This window comes from Megascapheus bottae, chromosome 2 (assembly GCF_031878675.1).
Source record: "Megascapheus bottae isolate mThoBot1 chromosome 2, mThoBot2.hap1, whole genome shotgun sequence".
NCBI lineage: Eukaryota > Metazoa > Chordata > Mammalia > Rodentia > Geomyidae > Megascapheus > Megascapheus bottae.
The window spans coordinates 30,090,313-30,111,349 of record NC_143510.1 but is presented as its reverse complement, the minus strand read 5'-3'; the positions used below and the strand labels follow the sequence as shown (position 1 = coordinate 30,111,349).

The 21,037-nt window shown below is 37.2% G+C and overlaps 1 protein-coding gene across 3 annotated transcripts in view; it reads right to left on the bottom strand.

The window, feature by feature from the left end:
• Ptprg (protein tyrosine phosphatase receptor type G) overlaps positions 1-21,037 on the bottom strand; it is a 667,714-nt gene that overhangs the window by 480,768 nt on the left and 165,909 nt on the right. For all 3 annotated transcript variants that reach the window (XM_090323299.1, XM_090323309.1, XM_090323290.1), the window contains one exon: positions 20,702-20,806. In XM_090323299.1, coding sequence (XP_090179425.1) covers positions 20,702-20,806 — 105 coding nt within the window. The remainder of the gene's footprint in view (positions 1-20,701; positions 20,807-21,037) is intronic.

Here is a 21,037-nt window from a genome sequence, read left to right as displayed (position 1 = left end):
GGATACTTAATTGTCCAGCTCTTTCTGTGAAGCTGTTTTTAAGATAGTTGAGAACTGGATGAAACTGGAGAGTTGGTTTATATACATGAACATACACAAGTGTATGTGTACAGGTATGTAAGTATGTTCATACTCATATAATCACCTGCAAAAATAATGTATACTGTTGGCTTACAAATCACATAGCCAGTCCCAGGAACACTTCCTACTGAACAATCTCATAGTCTGGGGACTTCTATGTCACCAAGATCATCTGCACAATGAGTTTATGAATGAAATTCTTTTTTGAAAGAATCTGTCCTTCAAATCATTCTTTGTTCGACTCTTCATAGACAACTTTGTGGAACAATTTCAGTTTCTAAGATGATCGTTATCAAAAAAAGACAACTTTTTTTGGATGGAGGCATGGCTCAAGTTGTAGAATGCCTACCCATCAAGGGTGAAGTCTTAAGTTCAAACCACAATATTGTCTGTCTGTCTGTCTGTCTGTCTGTCTGTCTGTCTCTCTCTCTCTCTCTCTCTCTCTCACACACACACACACACACACACACACACACACACACACACACACACAAAATAAAGTTAAAATAAAATATCCTAAGAACATACTACATGGCAGTATTGCCTCCCCACCGCCACACAATTAACTTAAAATATCCTAAGAACATACTACATGCTAGGCCTTTTGCTAAGTCATTATATAACAATTAGCCTTGGGTAGCTTGCTTAACTACACTGCCACTGATTTTCACACATACAGTAGAAAGAACAACCACATCTGTTAAACTTATTGGATATTATCTCAAAATTTTTTACATAAAGGAGTAATATATTCTTGTTTATCCAATAATCATCTAACCAATCCCTAAAGTTTCTCATTTTTTCCATGCGTCCATTTTCTCAAATATGAAGCAAAATTTCCACCACTTTTCCCTCAGTGACTGAGCTGGAGCCCATTATTATTTTGCAATCACTGGTTAGTAGCTAGAGATTTCTCTTTTCTTCTTTTCCCATCTTAACTCATGAGAGGAAAAAAAAAAAAAGCCCTTAGAGAATACACAAAAACTAAAGAACAAAATGCAAATCAACCAGAAAAAAAAATCACTTTCCTTTTTGAAGTCCACTATACAGTAAATACAAAGAGCCCACAAACTGTATAGGAATCATAATTATTTTTGGCTTTGTATCTCATCTCCATGGCAATTAAACTGTAAAACAAACAAGTTACCAGGGATGCCTAAGAATTCAAGTGAAGAACCAGAGCAGGTCAATGATCTTTAAATATGAGTTAACAGAAGTCAACTTGTCTGGTTTAAATGAAGCTTAAAGAACAATTGAAAAACAAAGCTAATATGCCTTTTGACTTCTCTTAAAAGGTTTACAAAAGAAAAAGAAAAAGGAAAAAAAAAATAAAAAAAATTAAAGGACCCAAAGATAAAGCTCTCAAGTTTCAACCATCCCCTTGTCTTTTTCCTCCTAGGAGTCAGAGCAAGCCAGAGCTGAACAAAGAATAAAAAGGCCTGGCAGATTTTGCTGAGCTCCATTCAGTATTACAAGAACTGAACACTTCAGAAATCTTCAGAAATGGGTAAAGCTTCCTCAGATAAAGCATCTGATTTTCTCTGTGTTCCAATTTTTTTTTTTCAGACACTGGTCAGTGAAGAGGTAGGAGTTCACTTCCATTTCACTGAACTCAAATTTTCCCACCTAACAACCACTCCAACTCCAAAACCAAACAGAAGCAAGAAAAGATACCAAGGCACTAGTAACACTGAGTTGTCTTGAAACAGAAATAGTAGCCCTGGTGACTACCAGTGACCAAAGGGAGAAAAGGGGAGAAGCAGAAATCCTGCCAGGCAAAATTTAAACCCTGGCACTGCAGGGATGGAAGTAAGTCAGAGGTATGGAAATCCACTCAGTCCAAGCCAAGGAGAAACTTCCTTGGCAGGCAAAACAGGGGTAGGAGAGCTGGTATTCTTCCCCAAGATCAGATCAGCTTTCCTTTAACAACATCAAGAAATGAATTGGAAAATAAAATTGTAAAAGTTATTAAGTTATAATTTGGGATAAAAGTCAGATAAATGCAATTTCAGTTTCTAACAGTAACTCAAATCACAGTTCATCTCAAAACTTTCTTTGCAGAAACTTATTCAGATCTGAAGTGAAGTATACTAAATGTAGGAAGAAGTGAAAACGCAAAGAAAATCATTCAAGTAATTACATTCCTACCTCTCATGCAAAAGAGTAAATACACACACACAGAGGCATATGCATGTATAATATTTGCAGGCTAATACTGTCAGGCAGGACAATGTAACATTACAGCTCTACTACCCATTTAACTATGGGCAATAAGTCTGATCATTTACCTAAGTAAATGTGAGATGAATGTCAGTTGATGATAATTCTGTTAGGTTAAATCAAGTCGAAACACAAAACCAATCACTAGGAAACATGAACCTGTGACAAGGGATTGTACAAACAAGGGCCTAAAGATCTTACTAACTAGCGACCTCCTATCATTTTAATTGATGTGTAATCAGCATCACCCCCAATTTCTAGGGCTCACACAACACAAACTGAAGGGAAATAAAATCTAACCCTCCACATTTGTTGTTTTTGTTGTTGTTGTTGTTGTATTGTGCTGGTCCTGGGGTTGAACTCAAACTCTGGGCACTATCCTTGAGCTGTCATGCCCAAAGCTAGAGCTCTATCACCTGAGTGACATTCCAATTCCAGCTTTTTTGGTGATTAATAGAGATAAAAGAATCTCACAGCCTTTCTTACCTGGACTGGCTTCAGAACCATGATCCTCAGATCTCCACCTCCTAAGTAGCTAGGATCAGAGGCATGAGTCACCAGTGCTGAGTTCCAAACCACCATGGCTGTAATAACAAATCTTCAAACACAGACTCTGCTACAAGGAATCTTTATAATAAGGAACTTTTTAAAATAGTCAATATAAATTTGTCAGGTCAAACACCAACTCCAAATGAAGCACCTAATTATCCATTACTGTTAACCCTCTATTATAATTCATTACATGTTCTACAGCAGTGATTCTCAACCCAAGATGACTTTATCACTGCCTCCTAAGGGATTTGTGGCAACACCAGGAAACACTTTTGATTGTCCCAACTGGGGGCTGTGCTACTTCTTAGGAGAAAGAACAAAAAGACAATTAAAGAAACATGGCTCCGTATTTTTTTCTGTCTCCATAGTCAAAAGCCCATTTTTCCCCCCTCTTAAGCTTTTAAGATGGATACTCATATCTCTAATCCAAGCTACTCAAGAAGCTAACACAGGGAGAATTAAGGTTCAAGATGAACTCCCAGCAAAAAGTTCATGAGATTCCATGTTGATTAATCAGTAACAAGGTTGAATGTGGTGTACACACCTTTTATACTGGTTCTGGAGAAAACTAGGTAGAGTGTGGCAAAAGAAGGCACCCTATTCAAAATTTATCAAAAGCAAAAGGAACTGGGTATATAGATCAAGCAGTACAACTCCATGAGAAATCTAGAGAAGTGCATAAGGGAAGTCAATTTCCAATTCTTTATTAAGGCTAAATAATTAAAGGTTCTGCCAAATATTGAAATAAACAAAAAGGTAGTCTTTAACTCTGCATTTCCCAATCTCCACTGGCAAAAGAATCTTGTCCCCAGAAAATACCAATCATTATTCAACTAATGTTCAAATCACAGACACTGGTATATGGCTGTATAGGCCAATACATACATACATACATACATACATACATACATACATACATACATACATACATACACACACACCCTTCCATAAACTTCCCACATTGAAAATCAGTATTGAGGTGATCAGAGAGGGACTTAAACCTAGATGGCTGTTCCTTTTTTGTTTTTGTTTTTTGTAAAGAAAAATCTATCCTCCCAAGTGAATACTAAGAAGCCAGTATATTTAAATCTAGGCAAACAATGGTTAAAACAGCTGAAAATTTCTCCCAATGTCTGAAATTAATTCTCATAGTAAATGTTGCCACCACAAAAAAAAGACATACATCACACCTATGAGTTGCAGAGATATAAATCCTCTATCAGTAGTGATAAATGGTGAGACTGGTGGCTGGCTGCTTTGATGAATAACTCTCTGTCTCTATCAAATTCCAAGATCATAAACATGGATTCTAATAGCTCTATTTATGACCACTATCTTACAGACAAAAATTAAAATCAATTAATATATTTCTAATGATTACATTTCTTATCCTCCCAAGGCATAAATCTATGCTGTTCTGTAATGAGGGCTCAAAATAAAATACCAAATATTCATCTTAAAGTACATGCTAAGCATTATACAATGTATTAAAATGTCTTTGAACAGTGAAAACTTATTTTTCTACCTTTCCTACTGCAGATTTATCTAATTTATTAAAATAACTTCACAAATTTCTAAATGCCAAGCAATTAATAACAAATATATTTTAAATGTGTTTAATGCCCTGATAAACATACCATATATGCCAGGCTCATGTTGTTAGTCCAGGCTACTCAGTTATGAGAACAGCAATTCAAAACCAGCCCGGACAGTAAAGTTAGAGACTCTTCTCTCCAATTAACTAGCACAAGACCAGAAGAAGTACAAATCAACTGGTAGAGGGCCAGCCAGCCTTAAGTAGAAAATCCTTAAGGTCCTCTCCAGGATAGTGAAACAAAAGCCATATAATGAATGATTGTTGTCCTTAATGTAGTATGTTGTCTCTCATCTCCTTTGCTGTCCCTTGGTTATCTCATATTGGTATAGTATCTCACTTTGTTATCTGATATATTGAATTTATTTGTATTTGGATATTTGAATTTTGATAGGGAAGGGGGGAAAACCAAGACGGGTAGGGGGTGTGGGGGGGGAGGGAAACGGGTACCAAGACATGTGAAAGGGTATCAATGTATGTGAATTAATGCACCTTCTATCTGGCAAATATCATGTAACCCTTTTACTAATTACAATAAAAAAAATTTTTAAAAAGGTAAAAAAAAAAAGAAAGAAAGAAAATCCTTAAGGTCCTTAAGGGATAGTGCCCAGGCCTGAGTACAAGGCCTCAATAATGGGGGAGGGAGGAGCAAAATGTTTCTCTTATATGAGTTAACTTGGAAGTACCACATTAAAGAAAAATGTAGGCGTTTGGGGATAACTACCTGAACTTTTTTTTCATATATTTTTTATTGTAATTAATAGAAGGGTTACATGATATTTGCCAGATAGATGGTGCATTAATTCCCATACATTGATACCCTTTCACGTGTCTTGGTCCCCATTTCCCTCCCCCCCACCCCCACCCCTCATCTTGTGTTCCCCTGTTCCCTATCCAGTTTCAAATAACCAAATGTAAATATATCCGATATATCAGGTAACAAAGTGAAATACTGTATCAATATGAGATAACCAAGGGACAGCAAAAGAGATGAGAGATAACATAGTACCTTAAGAACAATAATCATTCATTATATGGCTTATGTTTCTATATCCTAGAGATCCTTTCATTCAGCGTCCTACTATATGGCCTTTTGTATCAAGGTTTTGCTCTATTGCAAATCTCGGCTAGCCCTGCTGAACTTTTTTTAATGATTTACTGCAAGTAAAACACCCTGTAGTTTGAATAAACCAAAGGAAATAAAAGAACATGCTCTGTAGCATTTATCTAACTCAAAGTTATTTGTTTTTAATAAACAGAATCTAGAGATCTTTCTACTGTCTAACTAATATGCTTAAATAATTGATGGCTATTTATTAGCATATTTAACTAGGAAAACATTTTAACATAATAATAGTGCTAAATAATACATCTGTGGTAACAACCTATTTTCCTTTTTAGAATGCAGACAAATCTGAAATCTCTAATCTATTCTTTTTATATACAGATGGAAATCTAGAAAATGTATCCATCAGAGATATCAGACTCAAAATCTGAAAGAGAAAACTTAAAAGAGAATAATTATCTCCAAAAATAATGTCTGTTGTCACCAGCATTCCTGAAGAGGCTGTCTGAATAGGGCCAAAAATAATGATGGTGGCTCATGCCTGTAATTCTAACTACTCAAGAGAGTGAGATCTAAGCATAGTGGTTCAAAGCCAGCCCAGGCTAGAAGTGGATGTGTTGCTCAAGAGGTAGAACACCAGTCTTGAGGTAAAAAGTCGGGGGACAACGCCCAGGACCTTGAGTTTAATTCTTAGTAACAGAAGGGCAAAAACACTCTGGAAGTAAGAAAGAAGCTACATGCCAGCTCAGAAAAAAAGGTGTTAAAATAATATCAACCTTTTTTTTTGCGGGTAGGGATGGGGAATGTGTCTTGCCTGACCTCCACTATCAACAAGCTTCTGAATCTGACCTGTGAACTGGAGAAACAACTCGAATAGCACACAATAATAATTAGCAAACACGCCAGCATTGCTATGTATAAAAAAGACATTCCAGGATAAATCTGACATCTGGATGACTATCTACTCCATATCTTGATATGTTGAACTTACTTACAAAGGCAGTAGTTAATATTGGTAATAATAGTTCATTTTCAAAAGAGAAGGGAGAATACTTTGAGCTCTGAGGGACAGAGAACACAAGAATGTCATCTTTAAATCCAAGCACAGATAAGAGGGCAGAGCAGTAACCACTTGCTCAGTGCGACTTAAGGGCAATCAGACTGGTAAGAGATAAATCAATCAACACACACAATGTAGCCTTTGTGGGATGTGTTCAAAGATTCCTGGAAGGAATCTGTGGCCTTTATTACATCATTGTAAAACTCATTAAATATTCAGGTGCTGACATTTGATCCCCTACTCACTAACAAAAAAAAAGTAGGAGACGATTGCCTATGAATGGCCCATTTGCTAAAGGTGATCAAGTAACCAGCTTCTATTCCCTGCCCAGCCCTGAAATGACTTGTCATGGTTTACAACTGGACAATCATAAATTTTCTCATGGTGCTATAGCAGGTTGGCCTGCCGATTCTTCATGGGCCTTCATGGTTAGCAACACTAAAATGGATATTATTTCATAACAGCCTCTTAGATCAAAGAGTTGACACACAGAGTAGTCATCAGGGACTCAGAAAGTAAAACAATCATAATAAAAGCAATCTCGCCACCTCTTTACTGCGACATGGCCAGTCATCCATCATTCTCACGTGACTGACATAAGAGGTGGGCTTTTTCCCATGATCAGAAACAACCGTGATTTATGCTTTTGCCACTGCACAGACTCCCACGGTGATCAATTTGCCAAGCTTCCCGTTTCAATTTCAGAGAGCCAAAAACTGAACACTGTGGCGGCACTCACCAGATTCTCCAACACTCCAACATAGCCCAGCTTGCTCAACACTCTCTACATTGAAAAATCTAGTCAATAACTAGCTAGCAAGGATTAACTTGTGAAGCATTGTGATGACCAACTACGTAAAAATGATAAAGCTCTGGAGTGCTTCTAATACAGTGATTTCCCAGCCTTGGCACTGCTGGCATTTGAAGCCAGGAACTCTTTCTTATGTGAAGTGATCTACAACCAAGATCATTAATGCATATTGCCTGTGAACCCCTCTACCCCCAACTCCACATCATGCCTTCAGACATTTGCACTTGTTCCTTAAGGGATGAAACAGTCTGCCATGGAGAACAACTCCTCAAACATCATGCAAAACTTCAGTCAGAAAGTTCCAGAAGGAAGCTCAATCAAACTTGATTGAGGGATTTTTAGATAAACTGTTTAATCTTTCTCAGTTCCACTGTGACTGTCCCTTTCTGCCTCTGCCTGGAATGGTTTCCCCACCTACATGGAGAAGTTGGCCCCTCATTGTATTTAAGTTTCTGCTCAAGTACCACGAGAGGTCTTCTAATGGTCAATAGAGTTCTTGCCCCACTCTCATCACTTTTCAAACTTATTGATATCATCTCCTATGACACTATGATGAGATTAGCTATTATTGTGTGCATGCTTCCCTCTTTACCATCTAGGCCTGCAACCTTACATAATTTGCTCTCTTTGGCAGTACTACTGTTTAGAGCTGAGTTTGTCACCTGGCCAGGCTTCATAAATAATTCTCAGTGAATGACTGAAAGGATAAAAACTAACAGGAAAGAAACCCCGCCCCCTGCCTCATATATACCACTCTCATTGTAATTCCCTAACTTACTTAGCTAAAGATACAGAATCTTAGCAAAAAAAGAAAGAAAGAAAAAAAAAGGGGGAGGGGATGGTTTCCCTGGATGAAGAAGCTTGTAGGAGCTATATGAAAGCTTTTCAGAAAGATTTTAATTAACTTTAATCAACATTAGAACCTAATGCTTTCTATTTATGCTTTGAAAAGATCTCCAGGAATCATTGCCCGTTCCTAAAGGACCTTATCTTATGTTATCCATTAGGACACAGCAACTAACCCAATACCTGGGACAGAGTAGATGCCCAATGAACACCAATCTAATATACACAATGTTTCCACCCCCTGAAAAACATTGCCCGACAGAAATTTTCCTAAGGAAGAAAATACTCTATCCCTGTGCTATACAAGAAGGTAGCCTGCAGCCACTGACAGCCGCAGAGAACTTCAAGTCTGGCTAATGGGATTGAGAAAACAAACTTCAAGTTTGTATGTAATTAGTTCAAAAGAGCTACATGTGGAGAATGGTTACAGAAGTGGACAGGAAAGTTCTACACCATACACCTCTCCAAAGCAGAGCTTCAAATTGTCTCTTGCAGCGATGTTTGTTTTATAAAATCTTATTTCTTTTTTTTTTTCGTTTCTTTTCTCAAACATCATCCCTAATCCTCCAATGGATTCTTCTTTTCAACCAGGCTTCAGAAAAGGATTTGTGTGGGCTCACAGATCCTGGTGCTACGGTTCAGTGCAGTGCACTGGCATGAGCAAGGGAAGCAAATCTTGATTGCCTCTTCCTAGCATGGCAGGGGGGGGCCCAGTCCTTTTCACACCCTAGTGGATGGTGAGAGAAAGGGCCATCTTTACCTGAAAAGGATGCTGTAAGATAACTCATTAGGAGGAGGTGTAAGAATGTAAAAAACCACAGGACCTTCAAAAAGTGTCAAAACCACTCCTCAAGCAGAGCATACACTATGTACTTAACAGTGAGAAGAAAATACCTCCCATTATCACAGTAAGTCCCAGAAGCAAAAACACACTAAAGCTGCCTTTGCCCATCCTGATAGATACTAGTCAAACAGCCTAGGAAAAGTTCACATTTTACTTTCCTGCTAAAACCTCTTGGTGGCCAATCAATACTGACTATACCAAATGGCACTTATGACTGCTAAAAGGAAGAACACAAGAACACTGTCTTGACACTTGGAAGAGGAGCAACAGTGGGAGAGAGAAAACTGGGTTATCTACAGGAGGAAATAAGGTCATCAATAATTGGGTCAGCACTACAAAATGATAGCTTTGGGAAGAGCAAATTTCACCCACCTTTGAGAAAGAGCATATTTACCTCCCTGGGAATGTGGATCGCTATGAACAGAAATCTGAATCCAATGACTTACCAATTCCACAGGAGATTATTAAGATCAATTGGAAGAAGTAAGCTCCACATGTATCATTATATCCCAACACATCAGCAGAATACACGCAGATGGTATTTAAAACATTCAACCAATCAGATATTTGGAATACACAATGAAGGATAAAGAATAGAGGTCTACTGTCAGATCCTTAGGACATTGCTAACTAGGAGAAAGATGTCCTAGGGCATTAGTGGAGGCTGAATTTAGGAGGACATGGTCACGTGTGAATTTTAGGATATACACGTATATGGTAATACAAGAACCCGTACATGGAATAAGTCAAGGTTTCTAAATCAGGATTTAAAATGTTTTCCCTACTTAATTTTTCAATACTGAAGTTTAAACTTGGGGCCTTACCCTTGCTAAGCAGAAGTTCCTTAACTTGTAACCAATTCAAGGAAACGCCATACCATTTATAACTTTTCATATCACCGATTACTTTGACTTTAAGGTAGGCTTTCCCAATCCCTCCAAGATGTGATAAGATCTCCTATGGAAGACAAATTACTTTCCTATACTGGAATACCAACTATACCGCTGTTTAGATAAAGTTTTTCTTAAATACATCTACTTTCCATAAAAAGTCTTAAATATACTTTAATAAGAAACAGAAAACTATGAACAGAAAACTATCAGGACTTGCCAGAAAGAACCAGAGCCAAGAAGTAATGAAATCTACAAGGTCTAGTTCGAAGATATTCCATCAGCTGAAGACTCTGAGGTCAGTCCTACTATCTTTTCAAAAAAGAGACATGAACAAAAGTATGAAAACCTGTGAGATAGTATGAGTTCCTCCTTGATTTAAAAAAAAAAAAACCACTCAAGATGAAATGACTTTTATGTTAAAGTCAAATACTTATATATCACAGTAGAGTCTTTAATTAAAGTCAAATACTTCTATCACAGCAGAGTACTTCTCATGACCTAAAATCATTCAATGATGTTACACTCGCTGAAAATACTATAGGCTGGAGTCAATGCTAAAAAGTAAGGATTCCTGACGTTACTAAAAATTATTCCTCAGGAGGGCATAACAAACCTACAACTATTGTTTTTCTTACCTATACCAGGTCTTACATCCATAATAGAAAGTGAGGTTTATATTCACTGAAATATAGGAAAGCTAAGTTCTAACAGCATGAAAGATAACCAGGAAGATTTGCTACTTTTAATCAGAAAACATAGCCAGCTAAGACACAGGAGCCAATGGCAGTCAATTCAGGATTAGCCACTGTGTCCTCAAAGAACATTCTAGATCTATACACTGCATCTGTAATGACTTCTTGTGGAGGGAGAAGTTGAAGCATGACAGATTCAAGTTCAGTGGTTGGGGATGTGCTCTGCAAGAGCCTCTCTGGGACTTCCTATTTCAATCCCTGTGTGAGCAGCTACCTTGTCACAATTATAAACTGAAAACTTGAAAACCATAGCTCCAAACTAAATCTCATAAACTGATTAGCATAGTAACTAATATACTAACTTACGAGTGACATGTAAGACAAAAGACTACTACTCAGGTCCAGTGAACCCTTAAACCACATGACTAAGTTTCTGGATTTAAATTTGATCCTTAGGCACACATTACACTCTTCGCTCTGGTGATATACTGGTCATACTGAAAGTTCACAATCCAATGAAACAGCTCTCTCTTAATTTTAAATTGCTACCAAGAACACCTTTCCAGAAGCAGCGGCAACAAGACAAGTCATAAAAGTTCAATTCCACTTGCTAATTTCAACAAGAAAAAAGCCAATAAAGTGGTATTCAGAATGATATATACCAAAGATATTTTATTTCTCAAAGGAAACTTCTACATAATATAAGCTTAACAATATCCTGAGAGAAAGACAGAAGATTCCTCTGTTTTATAAAATCAGAAAGTGGGTTTTAAAACCAAATCAGACACAATAAATGAGTACGTTTTGTAAGGTTAGAAAACAGATCTGGAACTTTGAAGGAAATCACATTCACATAATCACTCCCTGATTATTAGGCATGTGCTTGGCTAGAGTACTTTTCCTTTGAGCTATAATATCGTACCACTTATTCACCTAAAACCTACCCTACCTTCTCCCCCCAAAAAAGTCAGTTTCCAAGATCAGAAGATCACCTTTTGAGATTTATGAGGAAGAATAAAAAAGGATGCTTGACTTTGATCCATTGCAGATATGAAAAATATATACTTAGATATAATTCTCCGTGTGCCTTGTGTAGATTCACTAAAATTTATAGATTAATGAATATAAGGATTTATGTTATGTCAAAGTAAATATTGACCTGATCTCTGCCTGGGTCAATAGTTACTGCTTGCTCAATAAATCTTGATGTTCATTTTCAAACTAAGTCAATATCAGTTCATTAATTTCTGCCTGCTTCATATCAACATTTTATACAATTTGGATTGCTAGTGAAAATGTTTCACTTTGCAGTTTTAGATACAGCCAAGCGCAGAGGGAGAAAAACCCACGCAGACACTTTTGCTTTACTTCTAGCTTCCCTTTGGGAATCCTCCTGGCCTTCCCTTTTACTAACTTCAAAACTGTTCCAAAGAAAACTATCTCAAGTTTGATAAAAATTCAGCCATTTATTTTAAAATAAAAGGATCCCTTTTTAAATTATAGATATACTGATATGAGAACTATAAAAACTCAAGATATACTTCTCTAAGACCCCCCCCAAAAAAAAACCTTCTGGAAAATACTTCTCAATTCTTAACAATAACCACAGTTCTATTTGGTTTTTTTTTTGTCTCTACATCCCTGTACTTTCTACATTAAGAAGACCATATTACCCATGTTATATTAACATCTTATTTTTTTTAATTTTTTATTGTAATTAGTAAAAGGGTTACATGATATTTGCCAGATAGAAGGTGCATTAATTCACATACATTGATACCCTTTCACATGTCTTGGTACCCATTCCCCCCACCACCACTAACATCTTATTTTTTATGATACTTAAATAGTTGTACAAAGGAGTTACCATTTAGCAAAGCAGTTTATGAACACAATATATCTTGATCAATGGCACCCCTCTCAATATTCTCACCCATTTCGACCCTACCCGCCCCTTCCCTCACTCTTCTTAATTCTGTGGAATATACATTGGATTCTGGTCTGCTTCTTCTTGTCTTTATTCATCTAGCCCTTTCCCTTTGACCTCACCCTACCCCTTTTGAATACTGCTTCCGAATGTTTCACTTTGCTGAACTTTGATTCTGGTTTTCTAAGAAGTTACACTATTTCATCTTGTAACTCAACTTCTCCATTTCCATGGATGTTGGGTAAGCATTCCCGTGTAAGGAAACACTAGAATTGTCCAAGCCCTTTCCAATGGACACTTGGGCTATTTAAACACAGTACTACTTTGAGGACAAGCACAAGTATTTCTGAAATATAACTTCCTGAGAACAGAAGCACTACTAGATGAAAGACTATCGATATTTAATGTTTTACAGATATTGCCAAAAAGCTCTCCACAGACTCTATCAACCTGTTACCTTCAATTTCTCAGCCTGCCATTTAGCCATGTTTCAAATATCGCATAGCAGCAACAACTGAAATCGTTACCACTGATATGAGTCACCAGATACCAACACAGTGTCAAGCAATATTTCATATTTCTAATAAGCTTGCGAAGTGTCACAAAGACCTAAAGAATGCAGTCATGTCTTCTCACAGTATGTCTATCATGTTTCATTTATAAAACTGACTCTGGAAAGAAGGGACCAAGAAACTTTTGGAATGGTGAGCATTTCAATGACGCTTTGTAAGATGGAAGGAGGAGGAAGAAGGAAGAGGAGGAAAGTGAAGAACAAGAATAAAGGAGGGAGAAAAGAAAGAGGAAAACTACTTGCCAATTTTTTTTAACAATTTCTTTTAAGCAGTAAAAGGGAGGAAAAAGATCTTGGTCAAGTATTGAACGATACATAAAATACCTTTAGCATATGACAACACATTTTTCTCTTTTCTGTACAAAGTTTGTGGTTAATGTGTGACTATATGTGTTCTTTCTCACCCTAGTTCGCCTTGTAGCTACAGATCAAGCAGACAAGGAACAGATAATTTACAGTGTGTTCCACTATTTATCTCCTCCCTGCAGATCTCTCGAGGCAAAACACTGAGGTGGAAACAGGGAAGTACAAAGATTAATTAGGGACACATTTCTACTCAAAGAATATAAAGTCTACAAAACAGAAAAAATATGGGCTAAACACTAAACCACATTTTAATGGATTCAAGTCCAAGTTTTGTTTCTGTTTTTTTTTTTAAAGCAACCTACCACTCCTCATTTGCTCATTTTAAATTAAGTGTGCCATCATGTTGGGTATCATCCTATGTTGGGAGCCAGAGTGGAATCAAACTGTACCTTGACTTGCATCAGACCATGGCTTTATTGTCTTATTGCTTTCTGGCCCTATTCTATGTAAATGACCTGAGAATTACCATACGAATGTAACACCTGGAGGTTCCCGGGGTCTGGAGGAGGGGAGAAGGGGGAGTGGAAAATAAACGCGGCAGTCTCAGCAGTCTTTGCCTGGACTGCGGACATCCCCGGACCCGGTGTGTCTGTCTCTCTTCTTTTTCTTCCTAGTCCTTGTCCCCTATTTCAGGAACCCCAATCTGCGAACCCTGGTTTGCTGCCGGTTGGCCCCGGCAATCCTACACAACATATTTTGTTTTCTCTTTCATGTACCAGTGGTAATAAATTTCCATAGACCTTGTCCTTTTATCTCATAAATCCCCCACAAACAACCTCATCACTTTATTTTATCCAGCCCTCATCTTCTCACTGATCAATTGTTGACCATTCAGTAGCCTCATACAGAAAACCAACTGCCATCTAAAGTTCTGGATCACAAGTAATGCCATAAACCTCTGCCTAGACCAAATGCATTATTCCCCTTACTTTCTTTACCTTACCATGTAATCTGGACCTATGGAGCTGCTTCCAGTGTCAGGTACTTTCAGTGTTATTATGCCCCAAAGCCTTTGTCCACTGCGGCAAATAACTGCCTGACTTTATAGATGAGCATTTTCACTAGCAATTCTATAAGAAGCTTCTGTGGCTGCAGTGGAATCTAACAGTATTCCATTTTCTTGCTAAAGACAATACAAAACTAAGAAGGAAGATGGGCAGTGCTGATTCACACCTGTAACCCTAAAGATTCAGGAAGCTGTGATCTGAGGATCACAATTCAAAGTCAGTCCAGGGCCAGAAGTGGAGCTGTGGCTCATCTGGTAGAGCACCAGACTTGAGTAAAAAATGCCGTGGATATCACCTAGACTCTGAGTTCAAGCACCAGGACATAAACAGAATACATACACACATACGCATGCACGCGCACACACACAAACACAGATGAAAGATAGGTCAGGGTCAAGGGTCAAAGGGTCAAAGAAGAGGTGATCTTGGAGATGGGATATGGGAGAATGAATTCAAGACTAATCCTTTCCCTACTCTGGTATATCACCACTGGATCAGAATAGATCTATGAAGACAAGGTCTCCAAGAAAGTCATTCACTTACAACTCTAGGAGGCCTTCAAAAGCAGGACAAATAATAGATAATATTACCATTAAACCTCAAGCTTCCACGGTTCCTTTTCTTCTTCTAATAACAAAAGCAGGCTTTGGCAGGCAGGTATATTTTCATTTATCTTGTACAGATATTCTTAAAAATAGGCATGGAAATGTTATTTTTAAAGAATTTAATTATATCTTCAATTTACCAGGGAAGCTCATTACTTAAAGAGATCCAATGGTGATAGCTTCAGTAAATCACCCACTTCTTTGTCAATAATTGTTTATGAAAGGGTCCTCATAATGAATGCTTATGCACAAACCAGCAAGATCCACCTTTATCTGTCCATCTGGATGCAAAATCGGAACAGTTGCTGGGGAAATGATACACATACTTATACATGCACACATATGTGGGTATGTGTGGCTCACAACACAAAATCTTGCACAAATACACAATGAATGGCACATTATTAAGAAGCAACCATTATTAGATCCTTCACACCAGGGTAGAGCCAAAGTCTATCAAGGGCTAACATACATTTCTGAGCTACTCTAGAAGGTAAGCCTGTTTTATGGTTTGGTTAGTTGATGGATTTGATTTTGTTGAAAAATATTGGTTTATTTGGTTTGCTTTTTTTGTTTGTTTTTAAGTAACTCAGGCCTGCCTGGAATGCAAGATCATCCTGCCTCAGCTTCCCTGAGCATTATGATTAGAGGCATATGCCACTATGCCAGCAAATGCGGTCCTTTCATCTTAGTTTTACAGTGAAACAGGTCATCAACACCAAAACCATTAGAAAGGACCTTGGTTGTTCTTGCCCAAGGAATTAACACTTTACAGAATAATCTCATTTGACCTTCAGCTGACCCAATGCATTAACTTGTTTCAGGGAATTTTGCTCATCAAAATTCTGGATTCCTCTAAATATAAGAGAATCCTCAGAATTCTTTATAATAGAAACAAACAGGAGATGGTATCAAAGGATGCAGAAAAGAATCTGGGGGAAGCCAGGCACTGGTGGCACACACCTATAATCCTAGCTATTGAAGAGGCTGAGATCTGAGGACTGCAGTTCAAAGCCAGCCCAGGCAATGAGGTCTGTAAGACTCTCATCTTCAATTAACCACTAGAAAATTGGAAGTGGCTCTGTAGCTCAAGTGGTAGGGCAGTATCCTTACGCTGAAGAGCTCAGGGGCAGAGCCCAGGCCCAGATTTTGAGCCCCACAACCAACAACAATAAAATAATAATAATAATAATAATAATAATAACAACAACAACAATAATAATAATGATGATGATAATCTGGGGGAAGGGACATTTTTCTATTTTCCAAATAAGACTCTGAAGGGCAACATGTAGATAAGTTTACAAAAAATGCATTAAATCTCCACTTGAATGTATTCCAGATTTGCTTCTTATTTCTCTTTCCAACAATGGTGACCTACCCAACATGTGCTACTTTTCATGGAATAATTATAGAAATTCTGGGCAAATTCCAAAAATCATGAGCTGTCATCACCTGCAGCAACACAGAAAAATACCCACATCTCTAGCTGTGTAAAACTAACAGCAAGGAATTTTAAGATTTCTAATGAATACTTGAAGCAACTGCATTTTTTTCTGTTGTAATTTAGCATGAACTATAAAGAGGTCATTTTGTTTCCCTCCCACAAAGTTGTCATAAAGAAAAACAATGAAAAAATAGAAAATAATCTTGAAGTGACATGGCTACTACTAAGAGACCCATAATGTCTTATGTTCTATGTCCTATCTCTTACAGGCTGTGTTCCACATTAAACTCAGATGGTATGACCCTTTTTTAGAGTAGATCAAATAAAGAATCAGAGGTAACTAATCTTCAGATGGCCAGAACAAATCTAGAACACATTACTAAACCAAAACAAATTTTATATAGGTGTTAACAAAGGTACTATTTGATTAGCCTATAAAAGTACGGCTTTTATAATATTTCAAATTGAAATAGTATGTCTGCATTATACAGAGTAATTCAGTAAAAATGAACTAGTTTGGTTATTCCTAAAATGAAAACAGAAATGTCACTCAAATTTTAATGAACTCCACTCATGACAATGTGCTATAAAGAAGATCTAAACTTTCTGCAACTCTCATGTGTGATTGAGATAGTATGCCACTGAAATAATGATGTTAGGACCATCTACCAATGAAACCTAAGGCCCAGGACACAGCAACCCAGAACAGTAACCAACCAATGACTCATCTCCTTCACTCACTCGCAAAACATACTGCATTCCACTTACCAAGACCTTTCCAAAATCAGTGAAATCACTGTGAATGCTACCCAAAAGGCTTACTGAGAATATTCCAGCTCAAGAGAATTGCAAAGAAATTTTATGGTGTTTTCTCCATCCCTAAGCAGTTCTGCAATTAACTCGTGGTAAGATGTATTCAAAATGCAAGCTATATCAAAGGTACTGGAAAGCTTTTTCTGGAAAGACAAATCATATCCTAGCACTTTCAGTCAAGAGGTGTAGGTTAAAACACTTTGTTCTATAACTACAGCACAAAAGCGCAACATACAGCAGACCAAGTAGTAAGTATGGTTGTGTTCTAATAAAACTTTATTTATAATGAAACATAGGCTGTAGTTTGTACATTTCCCACCTTTCAACTTGAGAACAAACTTAACCTGAATAGGCAGACATTATAATTTTGACTAAGTGACTTCTTCACTTCTCAATGTAAGCTAGTAGTCACCCCCATCAACTGACAATTCAAGAAAAATTCAAGTAACAGCAACATCAACAGCAGTAAAATGACTAAGTGTCAAAAACAGCAGTTAATATTTAGTACTGGATTCATGGCAGAATCTATGTTAAAACTTTTCATACACATAATCTTGTTTTATCCCCACAAAACTGGTTAAGGAAAGGAATATTTATCACTACTTCACAAATGGAAACCAACACTCTAAGCAATTAAGGATTCTTTCAAAAACATAATGGCTAAACTGCTATTGGAACTAGGGTCTAAAACTATGACTGCAAAATTTCATACTCTGTTATACTCCTAAAGTACCAAATGGTGGTATCTCACTGGAGAATTGCAGATGTGAGATTCAAATATGAAGCAATAAACCAATGTTTGAGCAATGGCTTGCTTTATCTGTGCTAAATTTATGCACATTTTCTCAACAAAGAAAAAAAACTTTCTTTTGTCTTACTTTGTAAGGAATATTTATACCCAAAATTATATTATTGTAACTTTGCCATTTTTTTAAGGCATTGGGCCTAGTATGTCAAAACAAATCCTAACTCTTACACCTTCCTGCTGTTTATCTATTGACTAGACACTAAGAAGTATAGCTGATGGACCTCAATTCTCCATGGATTGAGGACACTACTAAACCACTGGTATGACAGCTTTCTCAGAAGACTTGCTTATGTACAAAGACCTGTATATAGGTTGCATACCCATCTAAATTCTAAAATCTAAATTCTAAACTACTGCAAAACTCAAAACTGGCTGAGTGTATGTACATACAATGGTGGAAGAGTCTACACCTAACCTTTAACTTCTGGTACTGAATATATCAGGCTTGTACCAGCTTATACCTGACCTCTGTCTTATTTTTTTCTCCATTACACTATATATCAGGCTTGTACCAGCCTATACCTGACCTCTGTCTTATTTTTTTCTCCATTACACTAATAAATGATGCTATTAATTCTTCTAAACCATCTCATACCCCTCTGAAAAATTAACATGACTGTCTTATATAAACTGCAAAAAAGAAACTACCAAAACAAAGGTTAACCAACTATAATAGCCTGTGAACTCAAACCAGCTGGAAATATAGTTCTCCAAAATATGCAAAAAAGAATGGGGTAGGTTTGGTTTTTGTTTTGTTTTGTTTTGTTTTTCTGTATTTTAAAATGGTTCAGGAAAAAAAAATCAAAAGATTATTTCCTGACACATGAAAATTATATGACTCAAATTCTGGTGTTCATAAAGTTTTATGAGAAGACAGCCAGTCTGCAAGAATTATCTGTACATGCTTTTATGCTGTGATGGCAGAGCTGAGGGGCTGTGACAGAGACCATATGGTCTGAAAAATATCAGACATTTCCTATCTAGATCTTTCTATAGAAACTGTGCCAACACTTAAACTTCAATCATGAGACCTTCTACAGATTGAAAGAGGGCCCAAATAGTCAAAACACACTCTACAAACAGAGATCAGTTAACCCTCCCAGAGATAAGGGCATCAATAATGGCTCTATCCCAAAGATGTCACCACCTAAGTTCTATTATAATTGCATAATGAGACAAGTTTTAGGCTTCTCATCTCTTCATTGCCATTTGCAAGTAGAGATGCTGATGGGATTATAACTTCCAATTTCCCGACTAACTCCATTATTATACTAACTTGATGAACTGTAAATAACAGGCTACTTTCTGCCTCATATCAGAGCTAGAGAGTATAAAATCATAAATTTACTCTGGGTTCTTTAGCAAAAGAGTAGAGTGCACACACGCACGTGTGTGTGTGTGTGTGTGTGTGTGTGTGTGTGTATGTGTGTGTGTGTAATTTTTGTCCTTCCTCTCACAATTTCCTTCATTTATATAAAAAAAAATGGTGACAAAAAGAACTCAAATTCGATAATCTGAATCACCAAGAACCAGGTGTGATGGAAGACTTCACAATTATTATCTGTTAGCAGCAAAACAAAACTGATAGTTTCTTCTCCCAGTAAGAGCAGGAGATTTATCAATAGACAAAAGGATGTAAAAAAAAAAACCAATAGATAAGGTGTAATTAAAGATCAGACCAATAAATTTTAGACTGACATAAATTTAACAAGATTTGCAGGTGGAAATTCAGGATTTAAAACCACAGCTTGACTATGAAAAGGACATTTTCCAGCTCTATAATCAACAACATTGCATAATACATAGATTTATTATGAAGAGTAATTCTCTATGCCTCCAAGCTCTTTCATACAAGAAATGTGAATTATTCAGTGCCAAAGAAATTTCCAAGATGGTCTATATTCCTCCTTAAGTATTCCTCCTTAATTAGCGATAATCCCTTTTCCATATATTTTTGAGCTTCCAAATCTTGTTGCTCATTGTGAGAAACGTAGTGCAGAATCTAGACAGTTCTCTAAATACAAGAGAATTATTTCCAGGGTAATATTCAATATAATTACAATGCTTTCTCTTTTCATTCTCCCAAAAGCAGAGAGTAAAAATAAACATGCAAAGAGCTGCAGTGTATGATAAAGACCAACAATACATTCAACCAACAAGACTTAAAAGAAAAGTTTGCATTTTGTAGATTAGAAGATGAGCCTCCCTTCAATAACTGATGCATATATAACATTTAGCAGACATTGAAGCAATTTAAGACTTGCATTGTTATCTTCCACTTCCTGAAATCACAACCACTAAAAGGCAAGCTGTGTCTTTCAGAAAATTACAAGTTTGGTACAATAACTCATTAACAAGGAGAGTTCAGGAATAAATCCTGGGGGAGTAGAAGGGGCAGGTAGAAAGTTGAGAAAACAGATGGAAGGATGAACATGAGAAAAACTGGGTTTGCCAGTTACACACAATGGCCTAGTTCCCAGCATGACAGTTCAACTCACCGGAATAGGCCCAGTATGGATCACCAGAAGCCTTGCGCCTTCGGATCTGCACTGAGCTGCTGTGTCTGTCCTCCTGCAGGGCCCCAACATAGCCTTCAGTCAATGCTGGAAGAGAAGAAGAGCATAGTGAGACACACTCAGCATCCCACCCACCACAAAGGGGACAAGTATACATGCCAGGTGACGGACCTGGGAGACCATGTGGATGAATCAATAGAAGCTCCTTTTCTTAGAAAACTCCAGAGAGATAATATTCACAAGAGTCCACAATGATCCCCAGGCCAAGAAGTACAAAGCAATAAGCATGTGACATAGGTTCTTATTTAATCTGCCAAA